The sequence below is a fragment of the Chiloscyllium plagiosum genome, unplaced genomic scaffold, assembly GCF_037043375.1.
Source record: "Chiloscyllium plagiosum isolate Xiang-an unplaced genomic scaffold, Cpla_swu_hap1 HiC_scaffold_7, whole genome shotgun sequence".
Lineage (NCBI taxonomy): Eukaryota > Metazoa > Chordata > Chondrichthyes > Orectolobiformes > Hemiscylliidae > Chiloscyllium > Chiloscyllium plagiosum.
The window spans coordinates 2,158,312-2,182,146 of NW_028270145.1; the positions used below are offsets into that span (position 1 = coordinate 2,158,312).

Below are 23,835 nucleotides of genomic sequence, written 5' to 3' on the forward strand. Positions count from 1 at the left end.
CCTCCAATTTTGATGTCATCTGCAAACTTACTAACTGTACCTTTTATGCTTGCATCCAAATCATTTATGTAAATGACAAAAAGTAGAGGACCCAGCACCAATCGTTGTGGCACTCCACTGGTCACAGGCCTCCAGTCTGAAAAACAACCCTCCACCACCACCCTCTGTCTTCTACCTTTGAGCCAGTTCTGTATCCAAATGGCTAGTTCTCCCTGTATTCCATGAGATCTAACCTTGCTAATCAGTCTCCCATGGGGAACCTTGTCGAACGCCTTACTGAAGTCCATATAGATCACATCTACTGCTCTGCCCTCATCAATCTTCTTTGTTACTTCTTCAAAAAACTCGATCAAGTTTGTGAGACATGATTTCCCACGCACAAAGCCATGTTGACTATCCCTAATCAGTCCTTCCCTTTCCAAATGCATGTACATCCTGTCCCTCAAGAGGAAAAAAAATTGAAGAGCTACAGGAAAAATGTGAAAGAGTGGGATTAATTGAGTTGTTCTTGCAAAGACGCAACATGGACACTAAGAGTTGAAACCGGTTTATGATTCTATGATTTAAGAAATGCTGCAAAGTTACTCCAGTAGATTTTAAATGATTATTAAACTCACTAGGAAAATGTTCTAGCATTAAAGTGAACACTATAATTTATTTTCTCAGAGAAAACAGACAATCTTTACAATTTTAATAGGACCATTTCTGTTAAACGAATGATCTTGCACTAGCACCAGGATCTTTCCATATGACCCAAAATCCAGTACAAACAACTCCATTGCCATTCTATATCACATAGAATATGTTTCCTTAGATTTCCTTAGAATTTCATCTTCTTTGTTTTAGTATTCTATGTGATCTGAAATAAATATATAACTCTCAATTACTTCACAGTAAGGTGAAGAAATGACAGTGGTATTAACTTATCCAATTATGCCCATAAATCATGTACTTAAACATAAATGTATCTGCTTTAATTTTGTAGGTGTAGCACACCAAAATAATCCCATCAGTCAACAAAAAATTACTGAAGGAGGAGGCATGGACGTCCTCCTTTATTTGCTTTTTTCTACAAATTCTCCAGAAGTGCAGGTAACAAGGGACAGAGAAGTGTATGGTGGCATTTACTTTTGATAACTCTTTAAGAACTTAGAAACTAACATCTGCTACATTTTGAGATTTCAGGCAGTTGCCTATTGTAATTTTCAGATAATTTATTAAGTTTGTGAAGAAGCAATAGTTTAGATATGATAAATTTGTTAATTAAACAAAAAATATTAACCCCATGACAATTGAGGATGGTTCATTGACAGCTAACAAGTAGACAATTCGCATAGAGTATGCTGATTTAATTAAAGTTGTGAAGGCAGCATCCTGGTCTATAAATGAAGTATTAGAAAATTCTTCACTGAGTCTTCTTCTTCCTCTTCTGCTCCATCTTCCATCTTAAGAAGACAGCTACTTTGCAAGCACTGCACATAATGAGAACTGTCACTTTACACCAAGTACTTGTTGTGATACATGTAGTAAGGGCTGAAATCCTCCAAAAATAAGCTAAGTACCAATTTCAGGGTGTTTCATGGACAGTTTGTCTCCATGAGCTCCAGTGAGTTATCTCACATGATTCTCTGCAGGTCATCTCATTACATAAATACCATGGTCTAAAGGCACCACACCCATGCAATGTTGCCCTCACCAGCAGCAGATGTTCTAAATGCTTTTGGGACCTTCCGAGATTCATGCCATGAATCAGTTGATTACCAGATCAAACACTACAAGTCAGGATTTGCCATTCACAGTGTCTTCCTCACAATTCCACAGGACATGGATGAGAAAGGAAAGTTGGCACTCTGGTTCACCGACAGGGACCTGGATAGTGGTAGCATGGAAGGTTGTCAGAGATCATGGCTCAAACAATACCAGGCTAGTCTGAAGTTGCATCCTGGGTGGGGTAAGTGTTCACAGTTTGGAGAACACCCAGCAATGTAGGAAGAAGATTAACAAACTTATGCATTCTGCGAGGTTAAATACCATCACGTTCTTTCTGCTCCCTCACACCCACTCTATCTCTGCCACTGCACCGACTCCCACCAAGACTCACTTTCTTGGTCTACCACTTTCACTATTGACTCAGCATATTCACTCAACTACTCACATCCACCCCACACCCTTGCCAGGTAACTGACCCTGCAGGCCGTCAGCACTTCCTACTCAATCTCTCAGGATACTGCACCAGCTTTCCTGCTTGCAAACAATGCTAACAGCTGTGTCAATCATTTTCATCTCATTCAATTGCCCTCTGTATCTTGTTGCATGCAAAGGAGCCAAGAGTGGTGAGCTGCCCAATATCTGTGTCCTTACCCACTTTGAGGAGAAAATTCTTTGATTAGCAGGAGGGGACCGTGACCAGTCATGTGATAATGCCAAGACCTCTATGTCCCGGGAACAAAGTGTGCTTTGTTGACAAGTGCCGTGCTGCTCCCCATCACAAACTTGGCAAATGTATTCTTCACATGATCAAATTTCTAGCCCTGTTTTGACACTCATTCCTCTGTTGTCACAGGCAGCATCGGTGGCATCCTTACAGTCTCCATGTAGAAGGGACCAACCCTTCAAATAGCAGATTCTCCTCCACTTCTGAGGAAGAAAACACATCCACTGAGGATGCAGAAGAAAAGTTGTCTCTTACACCTTCTACTAGTTCAGATACAGACTCCTTGGTGGATATTTTTGCTAGATTAGAGTGAAAAGCATAACCTGGTGAGTAAATCATTGCCATGTCTGCACAGATGACTGAGGAACAAACACTCCAGGTGTGTTGCATTCGGAGGACTGCCAGAGACCAGACACCTGCTGACCCCGAGGAAGCAGAGGATATCATGCTTTGGGCTGTTAATCTTTATTAAAAATGCACAGACACACAAGCAGCAGTCAGTTTTCTCAGGACACTTGTGAAACTGGATCAAATATTGCAGGAGTCCACCAATGTTCGATGCAAAGTACTAGATCCATTGTGGATGATTTCACTGGGGATAATATCAGGACTACAGCAGCTCCTCAGTAATGTGATCATTTAGAGTCTGAGACATTTAAACAGTGTCATCAAAACATCAGGACATGGAGGCATCTGACGAGGAGGGTCATGGGGTGCTTCTATATGGAACATTGCTATCATTAAACTGGTTCAGATGGATGCTTTTTAAAAAAAATTCATTCATTGTATGTTCGTCATTGTCACTAATTGCCTGTCCATACTTGCACCGAGGATAATTAAGAGCGAACCACATTGCTGCACATCTGAAGTCGAACATAGGTGTGACTAGGTAAGAATGCCAAATCTTCATCCCAAAAGAATATTCGTGAACTAGGTTTTTACAACAATCAACAATGGTTACATGGTCACTATTAAGCTATCATTGTACTTTTGGATTTTTATCAAATTCAAATTACATTATACCCATGGTATGATTCACATTCATCACATACTGAATTTCTAGATTACTACAGGGACACTACTGCTAGACCATTGTCTTAACTTCTTTCATAGCTAATCAAACAATCGGTACACATATAGTGGAAGATTATAAGTATAATAGCAATAATGAGAACTAGCGAGTTTTGAGAAGATTCGTAGCTCGGGTTGAGGTTCTGGATGTAGGTTTGCTCGCTGAGCTGGAAAGTTCATTTTCAGATGTTTCATCACCATACTAGTTAACATCATCATTGAGCCTCCGGAAGAAGCATTGGGGGTATGGCCCGCTTTCTATTTATGTATTTGGGTTTCCTTGGGTTGCTGATGTCATTTCCTGTGGTGATGTCATTTCCTGTTCTTTTTCTCAGGGCTTGGTAAATGGGATCCAAATCAATGTGTTTGGTGATAGATCTATCAACAACTCAAACATCTGAAAATGAACCTTCCAGCTCAGCAAGCAAGCCTACACCCAGAATAATGAGAACATTTCCATCCAAACCTATATTATCGAAGAAAGTCCATGCTACAGAGATAATGCAGTCGACTTTTTATAGTCCAAGGGGGAAGTGAGAATCTTCTGCACTATGTTCAGGCTAGAGAGTCAAAGAGCTTTACAGCATAGAAAGAGGTCCTTTGGCCTATCATATCCCCATGAATCATCAAGCACATATCTACTCATGTCTCATTTTCCAACACTTGACCCATAGCCTTATATGTCATGGAACTTCAATTGACATCTAAATACTTTTAAAATGTTGTGATGGTTCCCAACTCTACCATCCTGTTCAGGCAGTGAGTTTCAGATACTCACCATCCTCTGGGTGAAAAAAATTCTTCCTTAAATCCCCTTCTAATCTTCCTTTTGCCTTAAATCTAAGCCCACAGTTATTGATTCTTCTACTCGGGCAAAACATTTATTCCTACTCCTTTATCAATGTCCCTAATTATTTTGCACACCTCAATCAAGTGCAGTCTCAGCCTTTTCTGCTCGAAGAAAATCAACACCAGATTACCCAGTCTGTCTTCATAGATGAAATGCAACAGCCAAGGCAACTTCCTGATGAATCTCCTCTGCACTTTCCCTAGTGAAATCACATCATGCCAACAGTGTGGCAACCAGAACTATAAAACCTTGAAAGGTGAATGCAAGTTGTGGAACTAAGGTGAAACTTTACAACTCGCCTGACATTACTTGTGCTTCACATTGATTACTAGGATTATTTTACAATGTGAAGTGAAATGATCAAGGCAGGACTTTTTGTCAAGACAATTGATCAATGTATGAGGTTCACATACAGAATTATTTGTTAACGGATGTCTTTAACCTGTACCTTTTAATGTTATTGCGCCTTGAAGGATTTCACATCACCCACAAATACAGTCTGCTCCCTCAGTGAGAAAAAAGCACTTACACCACTCACTTCGGACATGGTGAAAACCATTTTTCACTTGAATTATGCATTTGTGATTTGAATGAGCCTGAAAGGCAATACACATGGTGCTTCATGGAATGGATGATCAGCCTGTCAATCTAGGTGACCCCCTCCCTGATTATTCTTCATGTCCTCATCCAACCCTTTTATTTCACTGCTCTTTTCTCCACTTTACCTTGTGGCCCCAGGCATACAGCTAAATGAGGTCAGACAAAGTTATGCACAGTCTCCCATTAAAGGCAGAATGATGGTGACTATTAATGACCCCACTCTCACAGTACACTTCTGTAATGTCTTCTGCTCTTAAATGTTGAGATGCTCTCCTTCACAATTATTGTCTTGCTGCCTCCATTCCCCACAATTGACTTCCCCAGCTTGTCATCCCCACCACAGCAATGATCCCGATTAACCCTCCCTTGAAATCCAGCAAAAAGGTCCCCAAGCTGACTCTGATTTGCTCCCTTGATTGACTTGGAAAGACCATCCCAACTTGACTAATACATGAGCAACTCCTAGATTGATTGCACTGGACATGCAGCACTGATCAGGCTGTGATGATAAGGTCTGACCCTGACTGCTCCAAGTGCCTCACTGACTATGTCTAAACCCCTCGATTGATTTTTGATGACCCCCTTGATCTACTGTGTTCCGTAAATATATGGCTTACTTGTAAAATAGAAGGCTGGCTGCGAGTGTAAATATACTCCCAAACTATGCCGGAAGGGCAGGGGTATGAATATTGACGGGGCCCGAGAACCCGGGGGCATGTGGGGTTGGCAGACCCCTATATGCAAATGAAGGTAATGGACAAGAATCTGTCTTTTTTGGTTGACACGGGTGCAAGATTTTCTACCATCACTTGTGATATACCGCGGTCAAACATGTCATCCTCCAGCGTCCAGTTAGTAGGGTTCTCGGGTAAACCAGAAAATCTGCCTTTGACATCGCCACTGATCACATCGGTGGCCGGACAGACCTTTCGTCACCAGTATATTTCATCACCTGCATGCCCTGTGAATCTGATGGGACCTGATTTGTTGGTGAGATGCGGGGTCTCGGTTCTGTGCGGACCAGACGGACTGCTAGTGACTTCCAAATGGCCATTCCGTCAACTGTTCTATGACAATGATTCACTCTTGATCCCAAATGATGCTATCACCGGACACATCACCAATGGCAGAAGAGCATTGGGCAGATATATACTGGGGACTCCTCGAACCTGAAAATGGGCAGAACAACGGCATACAGTCTTTATACAACCAATGGCGACCCTGGGTTCAGATGCTGCATCCCTATGCTCCTCCTGCAGATCCCCTTCATGTTACCTTATCTTATGATAGAGATGATAATAAAATTTATCAGCATGCATTCTATCAGCACCTAGAAGGGACTCAATGGGATATTTCCTCCAGTTGTATTCTGCTAGAGAAAGAAGGTCTGGTGGGTGTTGTTGTTGAACTAACTGCAGAACAGTTGGAATGGTATGAGATGTCTGAAGAACCAAACCTTATGTCACATTGGCCGTGCATGCTGAACATCAGGCCAAGGATCTGGGACCTATGTCCAAACGCTTGATGGCGCTAACAGACTGGGTGTGGACTCAGTTACCCGGTTTACAATATTCACCATCAGAGGAAGCCTATAGAATTATGTACAGGACAACTGACAAGGTACTGCTGGAACATAGGCAGATTGAGAGGTTTCATGGTAGGGAAAAAACAGACCATCCACAGGCTGCACTGATGCTTGACTCTCTACCAGATACCTTGTGGTCAGCAAGTTCAACGGACGTTGGTTACTGCAAACACATCACACCAATCACATTTGATTTAATAGAACACACTCCGATTTGGCAGAGACAATACTCACACAAACCAGAGGCTGAAGCCGGCATTGCCGACACAATTGAAGGATTGTTAGCAGTAGGGGTGCTAGAACCCTCCCAGTCAGCCTGGAACACTCCTATCTTACCTGTAGAGAAGCAGAATACAGGTAAATATAGGATGGCGCAGGAAAAATACGAAAAGTGTGTGCACAAACAAAGTTAAGCTGGGTGGATGCCCTACTTTTAGCTTTAATGTCCATTAGAAGCTCAGTAAACTCTAACACAGGGTTCACCCCGTATGAGCTAACAACAGGGCAGCAGTTCCCAGGACCAGGAGCTGGAATACAGATGTTAGAGGGAGGAGGAGCCTCTCTAAGGTACAAACCTTACTATGACCAACTAACAGCTTTGGTGTCAGCTTTCTCCAAACAGGTTGGATCGGAAAAGGGGGATCTACAGACCCAGGCGCCATCTACCACAGACTGGGTCCTGTTGAAGGTGATCAAACGGAAGTGGTCGGAGCCGAGGTGGACAGGACCTTATAAGGTGATGGAGAGGACATCTCATACGGTCAGACTACAGGGGAAAGGAGAAAGCTGGTACCATTGGAGCCAGTGTGCAGCCACGGAACCGCCAACAAGAACTCTAGTACAAATAAGAACAGAAAAAGAGTAGAAGGGTCCTAAACTTTTAACTTTTGCAGGAAGACAGTTCTGGAAAAAGGGGGGGAGAGGTTCTCAAGATCTTCAAGTAAAGTTGTGTAAAGGATATAATGTCTATCTCTGTAAGCAGCCCACGTTACCCTAGGCTGTCGAGCTTGGGAGTATTTGTTATTATTTTATGTATAAGTGTTATGCTGCTGTTAATAGGAGTATTAACCACGAGGGACAAACACACAGGCGATGCAGAAAGTCACAGGAAAGAAAGGTCAATAGGACAAGAGGCGGATAAATGTTTAAGGGAGACGAGGAGCCAGGTAAACATCAGACATGATAGAAACCATGGTACAACATACCAGTTTGATTTATGCGAAGTAATTGATTGTGGCCAAGATACAGGGACCTGGAGGGAGTATGATGTATATCTTTGCTTCTATGCCATTCACTATGACCCATGCCCGTCGTGGGATAATGTATTAACATGGACTGGGGTACGATGGACCCATAAGAAATCGTCACCCTCGGATAATAGATGAAACATTCAAGACCATGTGAGCCTGACAAAGGGGCAACTTGATCATTCCTCAGAGCTAAAAAATCCACTTTTGTTAACCCTGACAAAATTTGATATTAATCCTAGTCCCAAAGAGGTACAGATTTACTGTGAGAGTGATGACAGAAGCTTTTATCTTGTAGTAGGTGTAGATCAATCTGGAGTGGATAATATGGGATTAGTGAAGGTAACCTTAGTCGACCCTCCTACGAACCAGCCACAAACTGAAAACACAAGTATGGAGGTAGAACCAAGTTCCGGAGTTGTGGTAATAGACCACAACAACCTTACGAGAAGGGACATTATTAAATTAGCCACCGGGTATGGGGATAAGAACCTATTGTTAGACTGGATGACAGCGACCGCAACCTCAATGAATATGAGTAATTGCGTCACGTGTTCCTCGGCCAGGCCAACCCTATTTACTACCCCAGCCCCATTGTTCCCTAATATGGACCCAACAGGATTTCACTGCATGATGGCCCTCACCATGCAGGCGGACCCTCCAAATTGTACCCACCTGTTTTCCCACCTGTAAAGAATTCCACGTTACCTCCAGTGTTTACCCCAAGGGCCAACAATTACACTTGTTTTGCTCGAAGGTCTAATATAATCTTGGGAGATATGCCCGCTGTCTGGTGTCAGGACACGATTAATGTAACCGGCTGGCAGAATGCTAGCACAATGGTTTGGGCCAGAGCTGATCTTTTTTGGTACTGTGGAGATAGAACACTGCATATTAGTCTACCTCCAGATTGGTCTGGAACCTGTGCAATGGTCAGGTTAGGGGTACTCTTATTCCTCTTAGGAGAACGACAACAGGGAATAGATACTTACATAGATGCAATAGGTGTTCCCCATGGTGTACCTGATGAATATAAATTGGCAGACCAGATAGCAGCAGGATTTGAGAATCTCCCAATTATCAGTGTTCTATTCCCAGTTACGCCGAATAAAAACGTTGACCGAATTAATTATGTACATTACAATGCACTTAGGCTAGCTAATAGAACTAGAGTTGCGGTGACGGGACTCTCTGAACAATTGGCAGCGACTTCATTGATGACAGTACAAAATAGAATAGCCTTAGATATGTTGTTAACGGAAAAGGGGGGAGTGTTGTACGTTTATCCAATGTTGTACGTTTATCCCCAATAATACGGCACCCGGTGGCTCGGTAACCAGAGCCCGGGAAGGACTAAGAACCTTGTCTGAAGAAATGCATGAACATTCTGGTATTGACAACCCTCTAGGAGGCATTTTTGACTCATGGTTTGGGAAATGGAAAGGATTAATTGTCTCTGTGTTTATGTCCCTCGTTGGTATGATCATTGTGTTAGTGTTATGTGGATGTTGTTGTATTCCCTGTATTAGATCTTTGTTGAACAGGGTAATTATTACAGCAATTGAAGGGAAGGCTCCCCGCCCTACCAGATGTCACAGATGGAGACGGAAACCATGCTCTGGCAAAAAGGGAAGACTATGCATCGGAGAGCGAATGTGATGTATAGAACTGGTTGGTTGGTCTCATTTTTATGAGACCAAAGGGGGGACTTGTAAATATATGGCTTACTTGTAAAATAGAAGGCTGGCTGCGAGTGTAAATGTATTCAGCTTCGGAAGCCTGTGGTGACGCTGTGTAACGCATGCAGAAGGAGGTCACGTGACGTTCCATTTCGCGGGCGAGGAGGTCACGTGATGCTCTGTTTCGCGGGTGAGGAGGTCACGTGATGCTCCGTTTCGCGGGCGAGGAGGTCACGTGATGCTCTGTTTCGCGGGCGAGGAGGTCACGTGGTGGTCCGTTTCGCGGGCAAAAGAAGGTCACGTGGGGTCGGACATCCGGGAACGCGGGGAGGCGGAGAATGGAGTCAGATCAACAGCCAATCAGAAGATAATTCTACCTCAGTGATTGCATGACGTTTTTTATTGTATAAAAGACTGGGTCAGGGACAGGAATAGGTCTTATTTTTTGAACTGACACACTTTGTAGTTTGTCAGGGACGGAAAGGTCTAGACCCAGAGCTCTGTATACTTTGTCCACTTACTGTTTAAAATAAATTAAGAGTGTGAGATTGAATATCTTCTCCTATTGCTTCATTTAAAGAACACGCAGGACTGGGGTCTCACATATAAGAAAGTAAGTTGGTAGATTGAGCTAAAGTCCTACAGTTCATACACCCTGACTGATGAATTTGCCTGGATTTAACTAAGGCCAACTTCTGTTAGAGTTTGTGACATTGACATTTGGTTGACACATACACAATGTGTTTGTTATGTATGATGTTGGCTGTAAGTGAGACACGGCCACAGCATGTGTCAGGAATATGACCACCCCCTTCACTGATTAGTGCTGGCATGATAAGTTGCCTTATTTTGTGTCTGCTCTAAAAAGCAAGATAAGACAGAAATACTAAGGTGCTGTAAGTTCAGAATGAAGTAGCAATGTATAACAGAGATGTGAGCATCCAGGTGGGCAGAAAGTGAGTGAGCTCTAAGGAATCTTGTGATGCACTCTGTTCCAGTACATAAGATACATCCTATCCCTATGTGCAAAGTGGCCTGGAAACAGCATTACAAGTGCAGAATTGAAGTGATGAAAGAAGTGATTTCTGCCATGAAGATGTTGTATGGTAGTGTATGTCCAATGCCAACCTCCTTGGATGAAGGATGCAAGCTGTCACTGTCTATGGAGTACGCCTGAAATGCCTGGGACTACTGGCCTGCAACATTCATGATCTGATTTCTCTCTGATTTCTTATAGCAAACATAAATGAAGCTTGGGGACTTTTTTGCTGGATTTCAAGGGAGGGTTAATAGGGATCAATGCTGTGGTGGGGATGCCAAGCTGGGGAAGTCAATTGTGGGGAATGGAGGCAGCAAGACAATAATGCGATTAGGTAATAATGCGATATTAATAATGCAGTAATTAATAGGTAATAATGCGATATTAATATAAAATATGCCTCTCACCACTGACTGGCGATATTCTTGTCACTAAAACTTAAGTTGAAAATTGGAGGTTTTTTTTCAACGTCGAGAACCTAATCTTTCCAAACTCACCTTGTTTCACCAATTGATCCATCATTGTCTCATTAATCAGGGGCTGAGAGAATTCCACCAAAGAATTTATATAATATATTGTAGAAAGAAAAGAGTTAATAAAGTGAGCATTAGTACTTTGGACAGAGAGTCTGATGAATTATTCATAGAAAACGAAGAGATGTCTAATGAATTGAAGAGGTATTTTGCATCAGTCTTCACTCTAGCCTTATACGTTATAGAAATACAGGGCAACTTCGATTATCCAAGTGACATGGGCAGGGAGTATTTTGTTTGGATAATTGAATGTTCAGATAACACAGTTTACCCAAGCATGGGGACCTTGACATCTTGTTTGGATAATCAGAAATTCGGATAATCAATGTTCGAATAACCAAGGCTGTACTGTAGTATCCCAGAAGCAGCTATAATTAGGAAATCAAAGAGAGGGGGAATTTATAGAGGAAAACTATAATTACCAGGGAAGTGTAGTGAATCAATTGTTAGAGTTTTAGGATCCTGATAGACTTCATCCTAGGATTGTAAAAGAAGTGACTGGTATGTAAATATAGATAAGGTAGTGGGTAAATATGTGAGAAATAATATGGGAAAATGTGCAATTGTCCATTTTGGCAGAAGAAATATAAAAGCATGTTATCTAAATGACGAGAGATTGTAGAGTCCTGAGATGCAGACGGTTAAGGTTGTCAGTTCATCAGTCTCACAACAGTATTATGCAGGAATGTCAAGCAATTTGGAAAGCAAATAGAATATTATAATTTATTATGAGGGGAATTGATTATGAAAACAGTGATATATTTTACAGTACAATTGTGAGGTTGCATCTGCAGTACTATGTACAGTGTCAGTTACCTTATTTAAAGAAGGATACGAATGATTGGAAGCAGTTGAGAGAATGTTTACTAGACTAATCCCCAAAATGTGTGTGTGTGTCGCCATAGGGGCTGATCTGTTATTAGTGAGAAGCGATTGGTGGTGATTTAACCTGAGGGCCAACCTGGAATGTATGGATTGAATTATGAAGGTTTGGACAGACAAGGCTTATATCCACTGGAGCGTAGAAGAGTTGAAGATTACTTGCTAGAAATATATAGGATCCTAAGGGGACAAGGTAGATGTGGAGAGAATATTTCTTCTTATGGAGAAATTCTAGAATGAGTGTTACATAGTGAAAGACGAAGTGATTTTTTTTATAGAGAGAGGGTCCTGGCTCTTTGGGATTCTTTTCTTAATAAGACAATGGAACCTGAGTAATAGAATGTTTTTAAGGTATTCTTAGTTAGCGAGGAGGTGAAAATTGTTAGGAGTAAACAGTGTTGTGTAAGAGTTTTAGGGAAATCTTATGATGATGTCACTGAGCTATTCTTTACTAGGTATAAATAGCACAGTGCAAATTGATAAAAGGAAATAAGAAAGATACACATGGAAGGCAATGCAAAAGCGGAAAGTTTAGCCATACGCAAGTTAGAAACACATGCAGAGAGAAATGTGGAGTAGACTGATTAGCATTAGTTGGTAGAGTTCATAAAGAATGGTCTTTCACAAATGTAACAAGAAGAGCTGAGCCAGGTATATATCTCTGAATCCATGTACTTAATGTTTAGCCTTAACATGGAATAAGAAGTTATGTAAAGGAGTTTAAGCCTGAATGAAATTCTTGAGCTTGCCTTTTCACCAATTACTATGTTTTGAACCGAAAATCATGGATGTTGGTGTAAAACCACAAATAAATGAGGCAACAATGTGAATTTGATGTTAGAATCAGATCAACTACAACATTATTAGATGGCTGTGCAGGCTCAAGAGGCTGAACGACCTACTCTCTGATGATATTTCAAGGGGCTAGTAATTCATGCTACATCAATCACCCATTTGAATCCTTCTATCCAATGAACAGGACAAATACACAAATGACTTCTTGGTTTACAAGCCTCTCAGACTGAGATCAGTTTATAATATGTCAGAAACACTTACTCTCTCTAACCACTTGAACAGATGATACTTCAAATCCAGCTCCACCTTGCCAACCAGAAATGTCAACATGAGAGCTTGAACCAAGTGACCTAAATTATTTTTTAACATTGTTTATGCTATTACAAAGAGAGAAAGTCTGTGCTGTATTAGTTCATATTATAGGTTTTTTAAAATGCAGAAAATTCCTGGTTAGAAGTGCCCAATTTCTAATAGTCTAAAGGGCTTAAACCAATTGCATTCATAGCAACTATAACATGATATATGACAGTTTGTCAATGAATCAGAAAAAAATCATTAGAAGAAGGATCAGCTGTTTTCACTAGAGTTGAGAATGGTCAAGTCAGTTGAAGAATGAAATTGAGGGATGTTAGAACCAATAAACCAGATGCTTTGTTCTTCAGCTGTTGATTGCAGTGTAATGTGAGATAATGTCCAAAAGTTATGTTGCTGTTTTATAGGTTTTAGTTCAGTAACTGCTTAATAATAATAAAACAGAGCTTTCACTAGTGTTCTGAATAAGGGAAATCCTAACTATATCACATTTTGTTGCTTTATCTCACTCTTCATTGAAAGAAAGCCACAGTTGTTAGATGAACTAAAATAATGCTGTATATAATCAAAACAGTTGGCTGCAAGAAGTGAATCATTCCACATTGTCAGCCTTCAGCTAACTAAATAAAATATAACATAGCTCATTAGCAGATAAAAGCCGTAACGTAATTGCTGCAATTATTGTCTATTTTCTTTTGCTGAGGACAAAATAATTTCATAGATTTATTTCAACAAGCACAGAGCTAGAAATGTGCAGATATCACATCAGAATCCCTTTGACAAGAAAACAAAACAATTGCAGTCTCATAGGTTAGACTAGTGTGAGTGTGCTAATAAAGCTGTTTTGACATTCCAAACATATAATTGGTTGGCTCAGATCTTCAGTGAACAATGTCTTCCATTTCTTTACAATTTTTGTTACATTTTCAAAGTCCACTGTACATTTTCCTCGGGTTCAAATTTTGTTCATTCTTCCATGGTGTGTTGGATTTGTTGACAAGGCCAGAATTTGTTGCTCATCTTTTAATACCTTTGAACTGAGTGACTTGGTGGGCCATTTTACAAGGCTTTATTAGTCAACCACATTGTTGTGGCACTGGAATCATATGTGACCCAGAGCAGATAAGGATGCCATAATTCCCTCCCAAAGGACATTAGAAATAGTTTAGCTGCTTTTCTGAGCAGGAAACTTAATAAAAGCTATGAAAATGTGTAAAGTTTTAAGAAAAAAATTATTTATTTTATTCATTCATGATATGGGATCATTGCTGGCAAGACTAGCATTTACTGCTTATCTCAATTCATCAAGAAGATGGACCAACTTCCTGAAACACTGCAATTCATGTCGACTCAAGACATCCACAATGCTGTTAGGGTGATAGCACTGGAAATGTGATCCAATAACTGTGTAAACATAGAGATATAGTCCCAATTCAGGATCATGCATGATGTGGGGGGAAGTTGCAGGTGGTGATGTTCTTGTTAACTTGTGTTTTTCTAGAGGTCATGTTTTGGAAGTACTGTCCATGATTAAATGTAGTTATACAAATTAATGAATACAATAAAGTTTTGTTTTAGTCTGATAATTTATCAATAATTTCTACTTTGACTTTCTGTATATAGGTTGAAGTGATCTACAGCTTGGCCTGCATTGTGTTAGGAAACAATGAACTACAGAAGCTCTTAATGGAGAAAAAGGGCTTCAACGTCAAGATTGCACTCAACCATTTTAATACTACTGACAAGGTAAGCTCAAGAAAATCAAATGGAATAGTATATTGTAAAGGACCACATTCATGCAAATATGTAATGGTGATGTCTGTCATTCTAATTTAATATCGCATAAATATATTGAATTTTGTGGTAAATTGCTACTGAAATGATTATTTGGTTCTTTAAAATATCTTTAATTAGCTCTGTTATGATTAAACAAATGTCACCAAAGCTTAGCAAGTTTTGAGAAGATTTGTAGCTCAGGTTGAGGTTCTGGATGTAGGTTTGCTCACTAAGCTGGAGGATTCATTTCCAGACGTTTCGTCACCCTACTAGGTAACATCTTCAGTGGGCCTTGGATGAAGAACTGCTGAAAATTCCTGCTTTCTATTTATATGTGTGGGTTTCTTTGGTTTGTTGATGTCATTTCCTGTGGTGATGTTATTTCCTGTGGTGAAGTCACTTCCTGTTCTTTTTCTCAGGGGATGGTAGATGGGGTCTAACTCGATGTGTTTGTTGATAGAATTCCAGTTGGAATGCCATGCTTCTAGGAATTCTTGTGCATGTCTTTGTTTGGCTGACTTCCAACATACCATGCTTCTACAGATTACCCAAAATTCACAAACCAGGAGCCCCCCTCAGACCCATAGTCTCACTGCCTGGAATACCAACTCACAGATTGGCCAAGGAGCTACACCAAAGAATAAAACACTTAGCAGAAGATTCACAGCACTCTATTCCACTCCACCCAAGAATTCCTGAAGACCATCAAAGACTTTAAGATGGAAGAAGATAAAATAATGGTCTCTTTGATGTAACAACCCTGTTTACATCAATCAACATTAACCTGGCCAAGGAAACACTGACTACACTATTAGAAGACCCAAATACACATACAGCAAACACCACTAACTTCATCAGCAAGGACAGTATCATCAAGCTCGTGGACCTATGCCTTACTACATACTTCACCTTCAACAACAAAACATACAGGCAAACCAACTGAACACCCATGGGATCTCCGATATCAGGGTTCTTAGCAGAGGCAGTAATGCAGAAACTTGAACAAATAGCTCTGCCAACCATCCAACGCAAACTTTGGGTCCGCTACGTGGATGACACCTTTGTCATCACTAAACGAAACAAATTTGAGGAAACCTTCAAGACCATCAATAATACTCTTACAAGCATAAAGTTCACTAAAGAGGAGGAAAACAACAACAAACTGCCATTCCTAGATGTTACAGTAGAGCGAACAGCCAATAGGGAACTTCAAAACAACGTCTACAGGAAAACAACACATACGGACCAAATATTGAACTACAGAATCAATCGCTCCAACATCCACAAACAAAGCTGCATCAGAACATTATTTCAACAAGCCAACACACACTGCAGCACAGAGGAACTACACAGAGCTGATATAAATAACCCATACCGTGTATTCAAAAAGAATGAGTACCCAATGAACACAGTCTGCTGATTTCTCAGCAACAAACCCAAACAAGCAGGCAAAACATGTCCAGAATCCCTAGCGACTTTCCCCTACATCAAAGACATCCCGGAAATGACTGCCAGCCTACTCAGACTCCTTGACATCATGGTAGCCCACAAACCCACCAACACACTAAAGCAGCAACTAATGGACTTGAAAGACCCTATACAGACAACAAGCAAAACTAATGTCATTTACAAAATACCATGCAAGGACTGTAACAAACACTACATTGGACAAACAGGCAGAAAACTAGCCACCAGAATACATGAACATCAACTAGCCACAAAACGACATGACCCTCTCTCACGAGTATCCTTACATATGGATGATGAAGGACACCACTTTGATTGGTACAACACATCCATCCTAGGACAAGCCAAACAAAGGCACTGCATGAGAATTCCATGAAGCATGGCATTCTAACCAGAACTCTATCAACAAACACATCGAGTTAGATCCCATCTACAACCCTGAGAAAAAGAACAGTAAGTGATTTCACCGAGGAAATGACATCACCAACCCAAAGGAATCCACACAATAAATAGAAAGCAGAAATTTTACAGCAGTTACCTAGTAAGGTGATGAAACGACTGGAAATGAATCCTCCAGCTCAGTGAGCAAACCTACATCCATCACCAAAGCTGCAATATGAATTCCAGGAAAGTCATACAGATTGGAAGGTCTGAGATTAACTTATTGTTCCATGTTTTGCTAATTGGGCATGGAGACATTTTTTTATTTTATAATAGAGAAATTAGAAAGAGAAAATTTGCCAATAATCAGTCCAGTGTATATAAATAACAAGAAGACAAGACTCATCTAGGCTTTTGACGATGCTTGATCAATTCAATTACTATCTGTAATCACACATTAAGAATGACCACTTAGTACGATGACAGGTCTTTGATATTTCATTGCAACATGAGTAAACATGCCAGAAAAGGATATAGAGAGAAGGTTGTCAAGAAAGGAGTATCTGCAGGGATTGTAACAAGGTCAGTCATAGAATATGAGTTCGCTGATTGCGTATATTAATCTGGAGTCACGGCAGACAGATATAAACAGGAGAATCGGAGGTTCTTTTCACTCTGAGAAAGCTAGATCAGGGTCAAAGACTCTCCACATGCAAATAAAGGGTGACTTGGTCACAGAATATCAGCCTCTGTGGAGTTATTTCAATGGCGATGAGAGTCAAAAATATGCTCCTGAAATAATTCACTTACAACAGTTGTCTTTGAATTGGGGTAAGCATTTCTGGCATTATTTGGGAAGCTTGACTCATTTGATCCTGCTGTTGAAGACTGGGCCCAGTGTGTGGAAAGAATGCATTATTTTGCTGGACAAATGACATTGGGGCAGATGAAAATGTTATGAAGCGAAGGTTAAGCCCCAAAGTGGAGCACCTTGCCTCATAATCTGTAAAATAAGTGTGAAAAGTGGTGTAATCTTTTAGTGGTTAAATAAAATAAGTCACTGACAACCACTTTAAAATTAACAAGTAACAATTTATTTATCTAACTCTAACAGTAAACAAAAAACTAAACTATTAACAAACTGAATAAATCCTTTCTAACTATTAACTATCCCAAAATAAAGCAAAATTGGTTGATGAAGATTGACCTAGATTGATTCAAGATTTTTCAACTACAAAATGATTGCCGGAGTGAAGTCTTAATTAAATATCCAGAAATGTTTCAAGAAGGTCTAGGGACTATCAAATCAGCGAACGCCACGTTGCATGTTGACTAGGAAGCAATTGCTTGCATGTTTCTGCAAGGCCCACACAATGCCATTTGCCTTATGGGCAAAGGTAGAGGCAGAAATCAGAAGGTTGTAGAACAGAGGAATCATCAAACCAGTCCAGTTTCCTGGATGGGCAGCACCCATCATACCTATTGTGAAGCCTGATGTATCAATTTGTTTTTGTGTGAATTTTAAACAAACAGGAAGTGAAGAAACAGCTATCATCCCTTAAAGTGTTGGCACACTATGATTTCAAGTGAGATCTGGTATTGACATACAATGCCTTTCTGTATGGCATCTGGATAGAGCTCACATTTGGCCCAATGCAGAGGAATGGCCAATAGCATATGCATTCAGGACTTTGGCTAATGCAGAGTGTAAATGTGTCCAGATAGAGAAGGAAGGTTTGGTGTCAGTAAGTCACCAATACCTTTACAGATGCAAATTTGTAATAATAATGAACCACAAACTCCTGCTAGGTCTGCTTAAAGAGGACAAGGACGTGTTGCCCATAGCTCCAGGTCAAATTCAGCAATGACTATCATTCTAAGTATGTATAATTACAAGTTGGAACACCATATCAGGGAGGCTAAGTAACAAATGTGGATGCATTGAGCTGCCTCCCACTGGCAGATGCAATGCTGGTGATACTGCCTCTGGAAGAGTACATTATGGTTTTATTATTGAGTCATTTTATTGTGGGGAACAAGAGTGATTGTCCTGAACAACGATTGCTGCCAGATACTGGCTAAACTCCACCAGGGTCATCCAGGAGTTTCCAAAATGAAGATATTGGCAAGAAATTACATCTGGTAGCCAGGGTTGGATGCAGACATAGCTGCATTGGTGGGGCAGTGCCCAGATTGTCAACAAGGATGAAAATTACTGCTAATAGCTCACCCCTAATTCATGAGAATGGCCGAGTAAACCCTGGACTCGGTTACACAAAAATTATGCAGATTCTTTCATGGACTCAATGTTCTTAGTCATTGTGGATGTTCATTCAAAGCAGCTGGGCGTGCATAGAATTAATTCGTCAAACATGGGGACAATGATTGAAAAACTGAGTGCATCTTTTGCAATACATGTACTCGCAGATGTTTTGGTCACAGATAATGGGCCATTGTTTACCAGCAGGGAATTTAAGTATTTCCTAAACTCGAATGGTATTTGTCATATAATGGCAGCTTCATGGGCGGCACGGTGGCACAGTGGTTAGCACTGCTGCCTCACAGCGCCAGAGACCCGGGTTCAATTCCGGCCTCAGGCGACTGACTGTGTGGAGTTTGCACATTCTCCCCGTGTCTGCGTGGGTTTCCTCTGGGTGCTCCGGTTTCCTCCCACAGTCCAAAGATGTGCAGGTCAGGTGAATTGGCCATGCTAAATTGCCTGTAGTGTTAGGTAAAGGGGTAAATGTAGGGGAATGGGTGGGTTACGCTTCGGCGGGTCGGTGTGGACTTGTTGAGCCGAAGGGCCTGTTTCCACACTGGAAGTAATCTAATCTAATACCACCCATCATCTGATGGTCCTACAGAGAAAGCAGTCCAAACCTTGATGGCAGGCTTAAAGAAACAGTCTGCAGCTTCACTAGAAACCAAACTGTCCTGGTTCCTATTTGATTATAGGACCATCTCTCATACAACTGCAGGATAGCTCCAGCAGAGTTGTTAACAGGGAGAAGACTTTGCAGGTTAAATCTGATCTTCCTGGAGTTTGGATGGGTGGGGAAGTGGTGGGAACAGTATTGGGAATACCCAATGCCAATCACAAAACTCCACTACAAGACAGTTTACCTCAGGGAATGAAGTTTGATAGGAACCATGGATATGGCCTTGCATAGGTAATAGGCATGGTCAGTGCAAGGTCAGGTCCAGTGATGTTTAAAGTTTGGGTAAGTATGATGATCCTGAACAAGCACATGGACCATATGAAAGCTGCAAACTCACAAATGGTGCAGGAACTAAATGTGCCCGGCTCTTTGACTGCCTTTCCAACTGTTCCAAATCCCATGTGTTCTCTCCGTCTCCATCAAGCACTGAAGATACCTCAGAAACTGATATGGACACAGCAGATGTTGGGACCTTGATGCCTTTACTGCCTGAAGAGAGGAATGAATTTCTTCCAAGATGGTCCAGGTGCAAGAGGGGAGTTACCACCCATCTCAGAGGCAAAGTTGGAGGAACCTGACCCAGTGCTAAATTGCCCCAGGAGAAAGTACAAAACAAACTGGCCTATTTCCTCAGACTCAGAAGGGGAGGGATGTAACGGTTGTAATGAGGTCAGCCAGGTGGACCTCATAGAATATATATTCCCTGATTGGGGCATTTTATCTGGTCCAGTCAGGGAGCCCTGACTGACAGGCATGAACGGGAGTGTTAGAAGTTCTGTTCACTCTGAGAGCTGGCTCTGAGGGAGTTGGATGGGTGTCAAGGACTTTTCATGTATAAATGAAGTGTGACTTGGTGACAGGCTACCAGCCTCTATGGAGTTATTTCAGAATCCAAAATATAGATTCCTACAATATGAAGTTTTTTTTCATTGTGTGCATTGCCTATTTACTAAATGTTACATATAAGGAAATTAATATAGTGACAGTAAAATACAGTGAATAGCTAGGTCTGTAAAAACATCTCCATTAGTTCAAATGTGTTTCAAAATTTTTTAAAAATTGCTATTCTTTCAAGCTTGCAGACACACCTCTAAGAGCATCATCTAATACATTTAAAATTAACTATATTTATTTCTTAACACAAGTGAAATGTAGTTGTAAAACTCCATTATGTAGGATTATATTTTCTCCCATCCTTACTTCCAAGGGTTGTCATTGACTTGGCAAAAGTTATCATCCATTGGATTAGAGCCAAAAAGTGTGGTATCAAGAAAAGCACAGCCAATCAGGCAGCATCCAAGGAGCAGGATAGTTGACATTTTGAGTATAAGCTCTTCACCAGTAGGTTAGTCCAAACCTAGAGCAACAAACTATAGTTGTTTCCCATTGCCTTTGTGCAGGTTGGCTGGCCAGGAGGTCACTTCCACTCTTAACCGCTAGTATTTTGGAAGTACTTATAGCCGGCTTATAAATTTGTTTGGCCACAATACATACATAACTTTCAGAACCAACAGGTCAAAGCATGGGACTTGAATCCAGAGCTACTGGCCCAGAAATAGGGATACTAATACTATGCAGCAATTCTTTCCAATTCCTTTATGTACAATTAATTTCCATGAAAACATTTTTCCACAATCAGTTACATTTAATCTTATGTTGCTGTTTTAATTTGGATGAACTGATTTATGTCAAGTAAAACATTATTTACTGAGTTTTTTTCCAGAATATCTGTTCACGAGCAGCCAGTGCTTTAGCCCTTTTCGCAATCAATAATCCAAAGTTACTGGATTTGATACGTGCATGTGGGGGTGTTCAGATGTTAGTGTTCCAAAAGCTTCTACAATCGTCAGAAGAGCTGGACCAAGTTAATGCTGCATTTCAGGTATGCTTCCATAGGAACAAGCTCTGTATTGTAATCAATTTATATATCTGACTCGCCTTGCCAATCACCTTGCATGCCCTAGAAAATCAATTGCAGTGAGTCCATTTGTAGAAGTTGCTATACTCATAATAGTTTGTCAGCAGGCATTTCTAGGTTCGTTTTACAGAGAAACAGTATCCATGATTGCTCAGTGGTTAGCACTGCTGCCTCACAGCAGCGCAGGCCTGGGTTTGACTCCACCCTGAGGTGATTTTCTGCGTGAAGTTTGCACAGTCTTCCTGTGTCTGCGTGGGTTTCTGCCAGGTGCTTTTGTTTCCTCCTACAGTCCAAAGATGTGCAGGTCAGGTGAATTGACCATACTAAATTGCTCGTAGTGGTAGGTGCATTAGTCAGGGGTAAACATGAGGTAGAGGAATGGGTCTGGTTGGGTTACTCTTTGGAGGGTCGGTGTTAACTTGTTGGGCCAAAGGATCAGCTTCCATACTGTAGGGAATCTAATCTAAAAAGTAACAGTTAGACAATGTGTTGCAGCCAATGGAAGTTTTCACAATGGAAAGCCATGTAGGTGAGGCCAGAAGTTTTCTTGTCCTGCTTTACACTGTCCCTCCTGGTGTAGAGAGCTTTGATGACTTCTTTGTATTATTGGTGGTCTGCAAATTTTAACATGCCTTTGGTGTCACCTGTTACAGCATAAGAGGAGTCCATGACAAAAGGTTTATGGCCCATTGTTAATGGTGTGTGTGAGTAATGCTGTAGGTCCAACCTGTGACTACAACAGATAACTTCTTTTGTGAAGCAAATGCACTTTAGAATCCCTACAGCATGAAAGCAAGCCTTTCAGCCATCAGGTCCACACCACCATTCCAAAGACCATCTCTCCAGATCCACCCCCTTGCCTGGAACTTGCATTTCCCATGGCTAACACACCTGGCCCGCCCATCCCTGGACACAAAAGGCAATTTAGGTGGGATTTCTTGGTGGGATTTTTTTCAAATTTCTGAATTGATATTTTGTTGATAGTATTTCTAGTTGTCTAATGCATTCTGAAACACTGAATTGTAATGCAATTTTTTTTTGAAACATTGCAAGCTGAAGAGGGATAAGAGACAAAAAACAAGTCACAGGTTTGGTAGACAAATGCAATCCTTTTGTAGGTACAGTTCATACCTAGCAGAAGAAAAAATTATCTGCATAACTGATTTAATGTACTATCTAGAATCAAATATTCAAACTTAAATGATAAAATATGCTATAGTATTTATAATGAAACTTGACACTGTGAAGTTTGCAAGCAGGTGACTAACAGACCACTATGTGGATAGACATTCAGATGTGAATGAAATTTACAAAAGTAATAGAATATATTTTTCCATAGAATAAGAAAAGATATTTAGCCATAAATACTTCCAACTAATCTGAAATAAGTTTTGTTTTTCTATTTGATGCAGATGATAATATTAGCCAAGGTGATTGTAGGTATGGATGAGGTCACACTGTCAGCAACAGGTATTATAACTTTAGTAAATCTGCTGAAGTCAAAGAAGGCATCAACAGTCATTGTAGTAGGTAAAATACATTATTATGTTTGTTTTCAACTGATCTAAAATTACCTATAACTTTAATGCTGCATATGAAAACATGAACAGATTGTAATGCTATCCAGATCAATTGGTCTTGCAGAATTTAGTTTTGTAGTAAGATGCCATCTATCTCAGGCATTTGTTGATGGTTAATTCATGAGTTGTTCACGTTACAGATTGATTAATACTATATTTGATCAGATGACTGATTATACATTCACAGTTACCTGATCCCAGTTAGTACGAGTCTTTTACATCACTGCCAAGTATTATATTATAGTCAAATCTCTATCACATATAAACATTCTAATGTTCAAACAAGCAGGGTTTCTTCTAATTCTGATTTAGGACATCCAATCTTCTCCACTACCAGCACATTTTTAATCTATTCAGTTAGCTGTATTAAGGTGAAATAATTAACTTGGCTACTGAAACAACATGTCTATTGCTAACACCTCAATTGGAGAGAAGTACATCATTTGACAGAATGGGTCTTGAAATTCCTGGAGATCTTCTGCACCCTCCACATTATGAGGGTGCATGCATTACCTTCAAGGATCTGGAAGCCTATTTAGGAAAAGAAGGAGGAAGATGAGCAAGCAGCGGCAGAGTAGGCATCCTGTGCCCCCTTACTTAGACAAACTGTGAGTTAGTGGACTACCTAGCTTCAATGATTAACACGGACCCAGAATTACATCCATCCAAGATATTCACTAATATTCACCATTCTCTTGGCCACTGTTCAGCAAAAAAACCCAAAGACAAAAAGTTTTCTATAACATC

The 23,835-nt window shown here is 40.6% G+C and overlaps 1 protein-coding gene across 1 annotated transcript in view; it reads left to right on the forward strand.

Moving 5' to 3' along the window:
* ankar (ankyrin and armadillo repeat containing) overlaps nt 1–23,835 on the forward strand; it is a 162,687-nt gene that overhangs the window by 123,185 nt on the left and 15,667 nt on the right. Inside the window, exons 17-22 of the mRNA XM_087988641.1 lie at nt 986–1,092; nt 7,163–7,401; nt 8,030–8,210; nt 14,651–14,773; nt 21,314–21,472; nt 22,921–23,038. Of these exons, the coding sequence (XP_087844767.1) occupies nt 986–1,092; nt 7,163–7,401; nt 8,030–8,210; nt 14,651–14,773; nt 21,314–21,472; nt 22,921–23,038 (927 nt within the window). The remainder of the gene's footprint in view (nt 1–985; nt 1,093–7,162; nt 7,402–8,029; nt 8,211–14,650; nt 14,774–21,313; nt 21,473–22,920; nt 23,039–23,835) is intronic.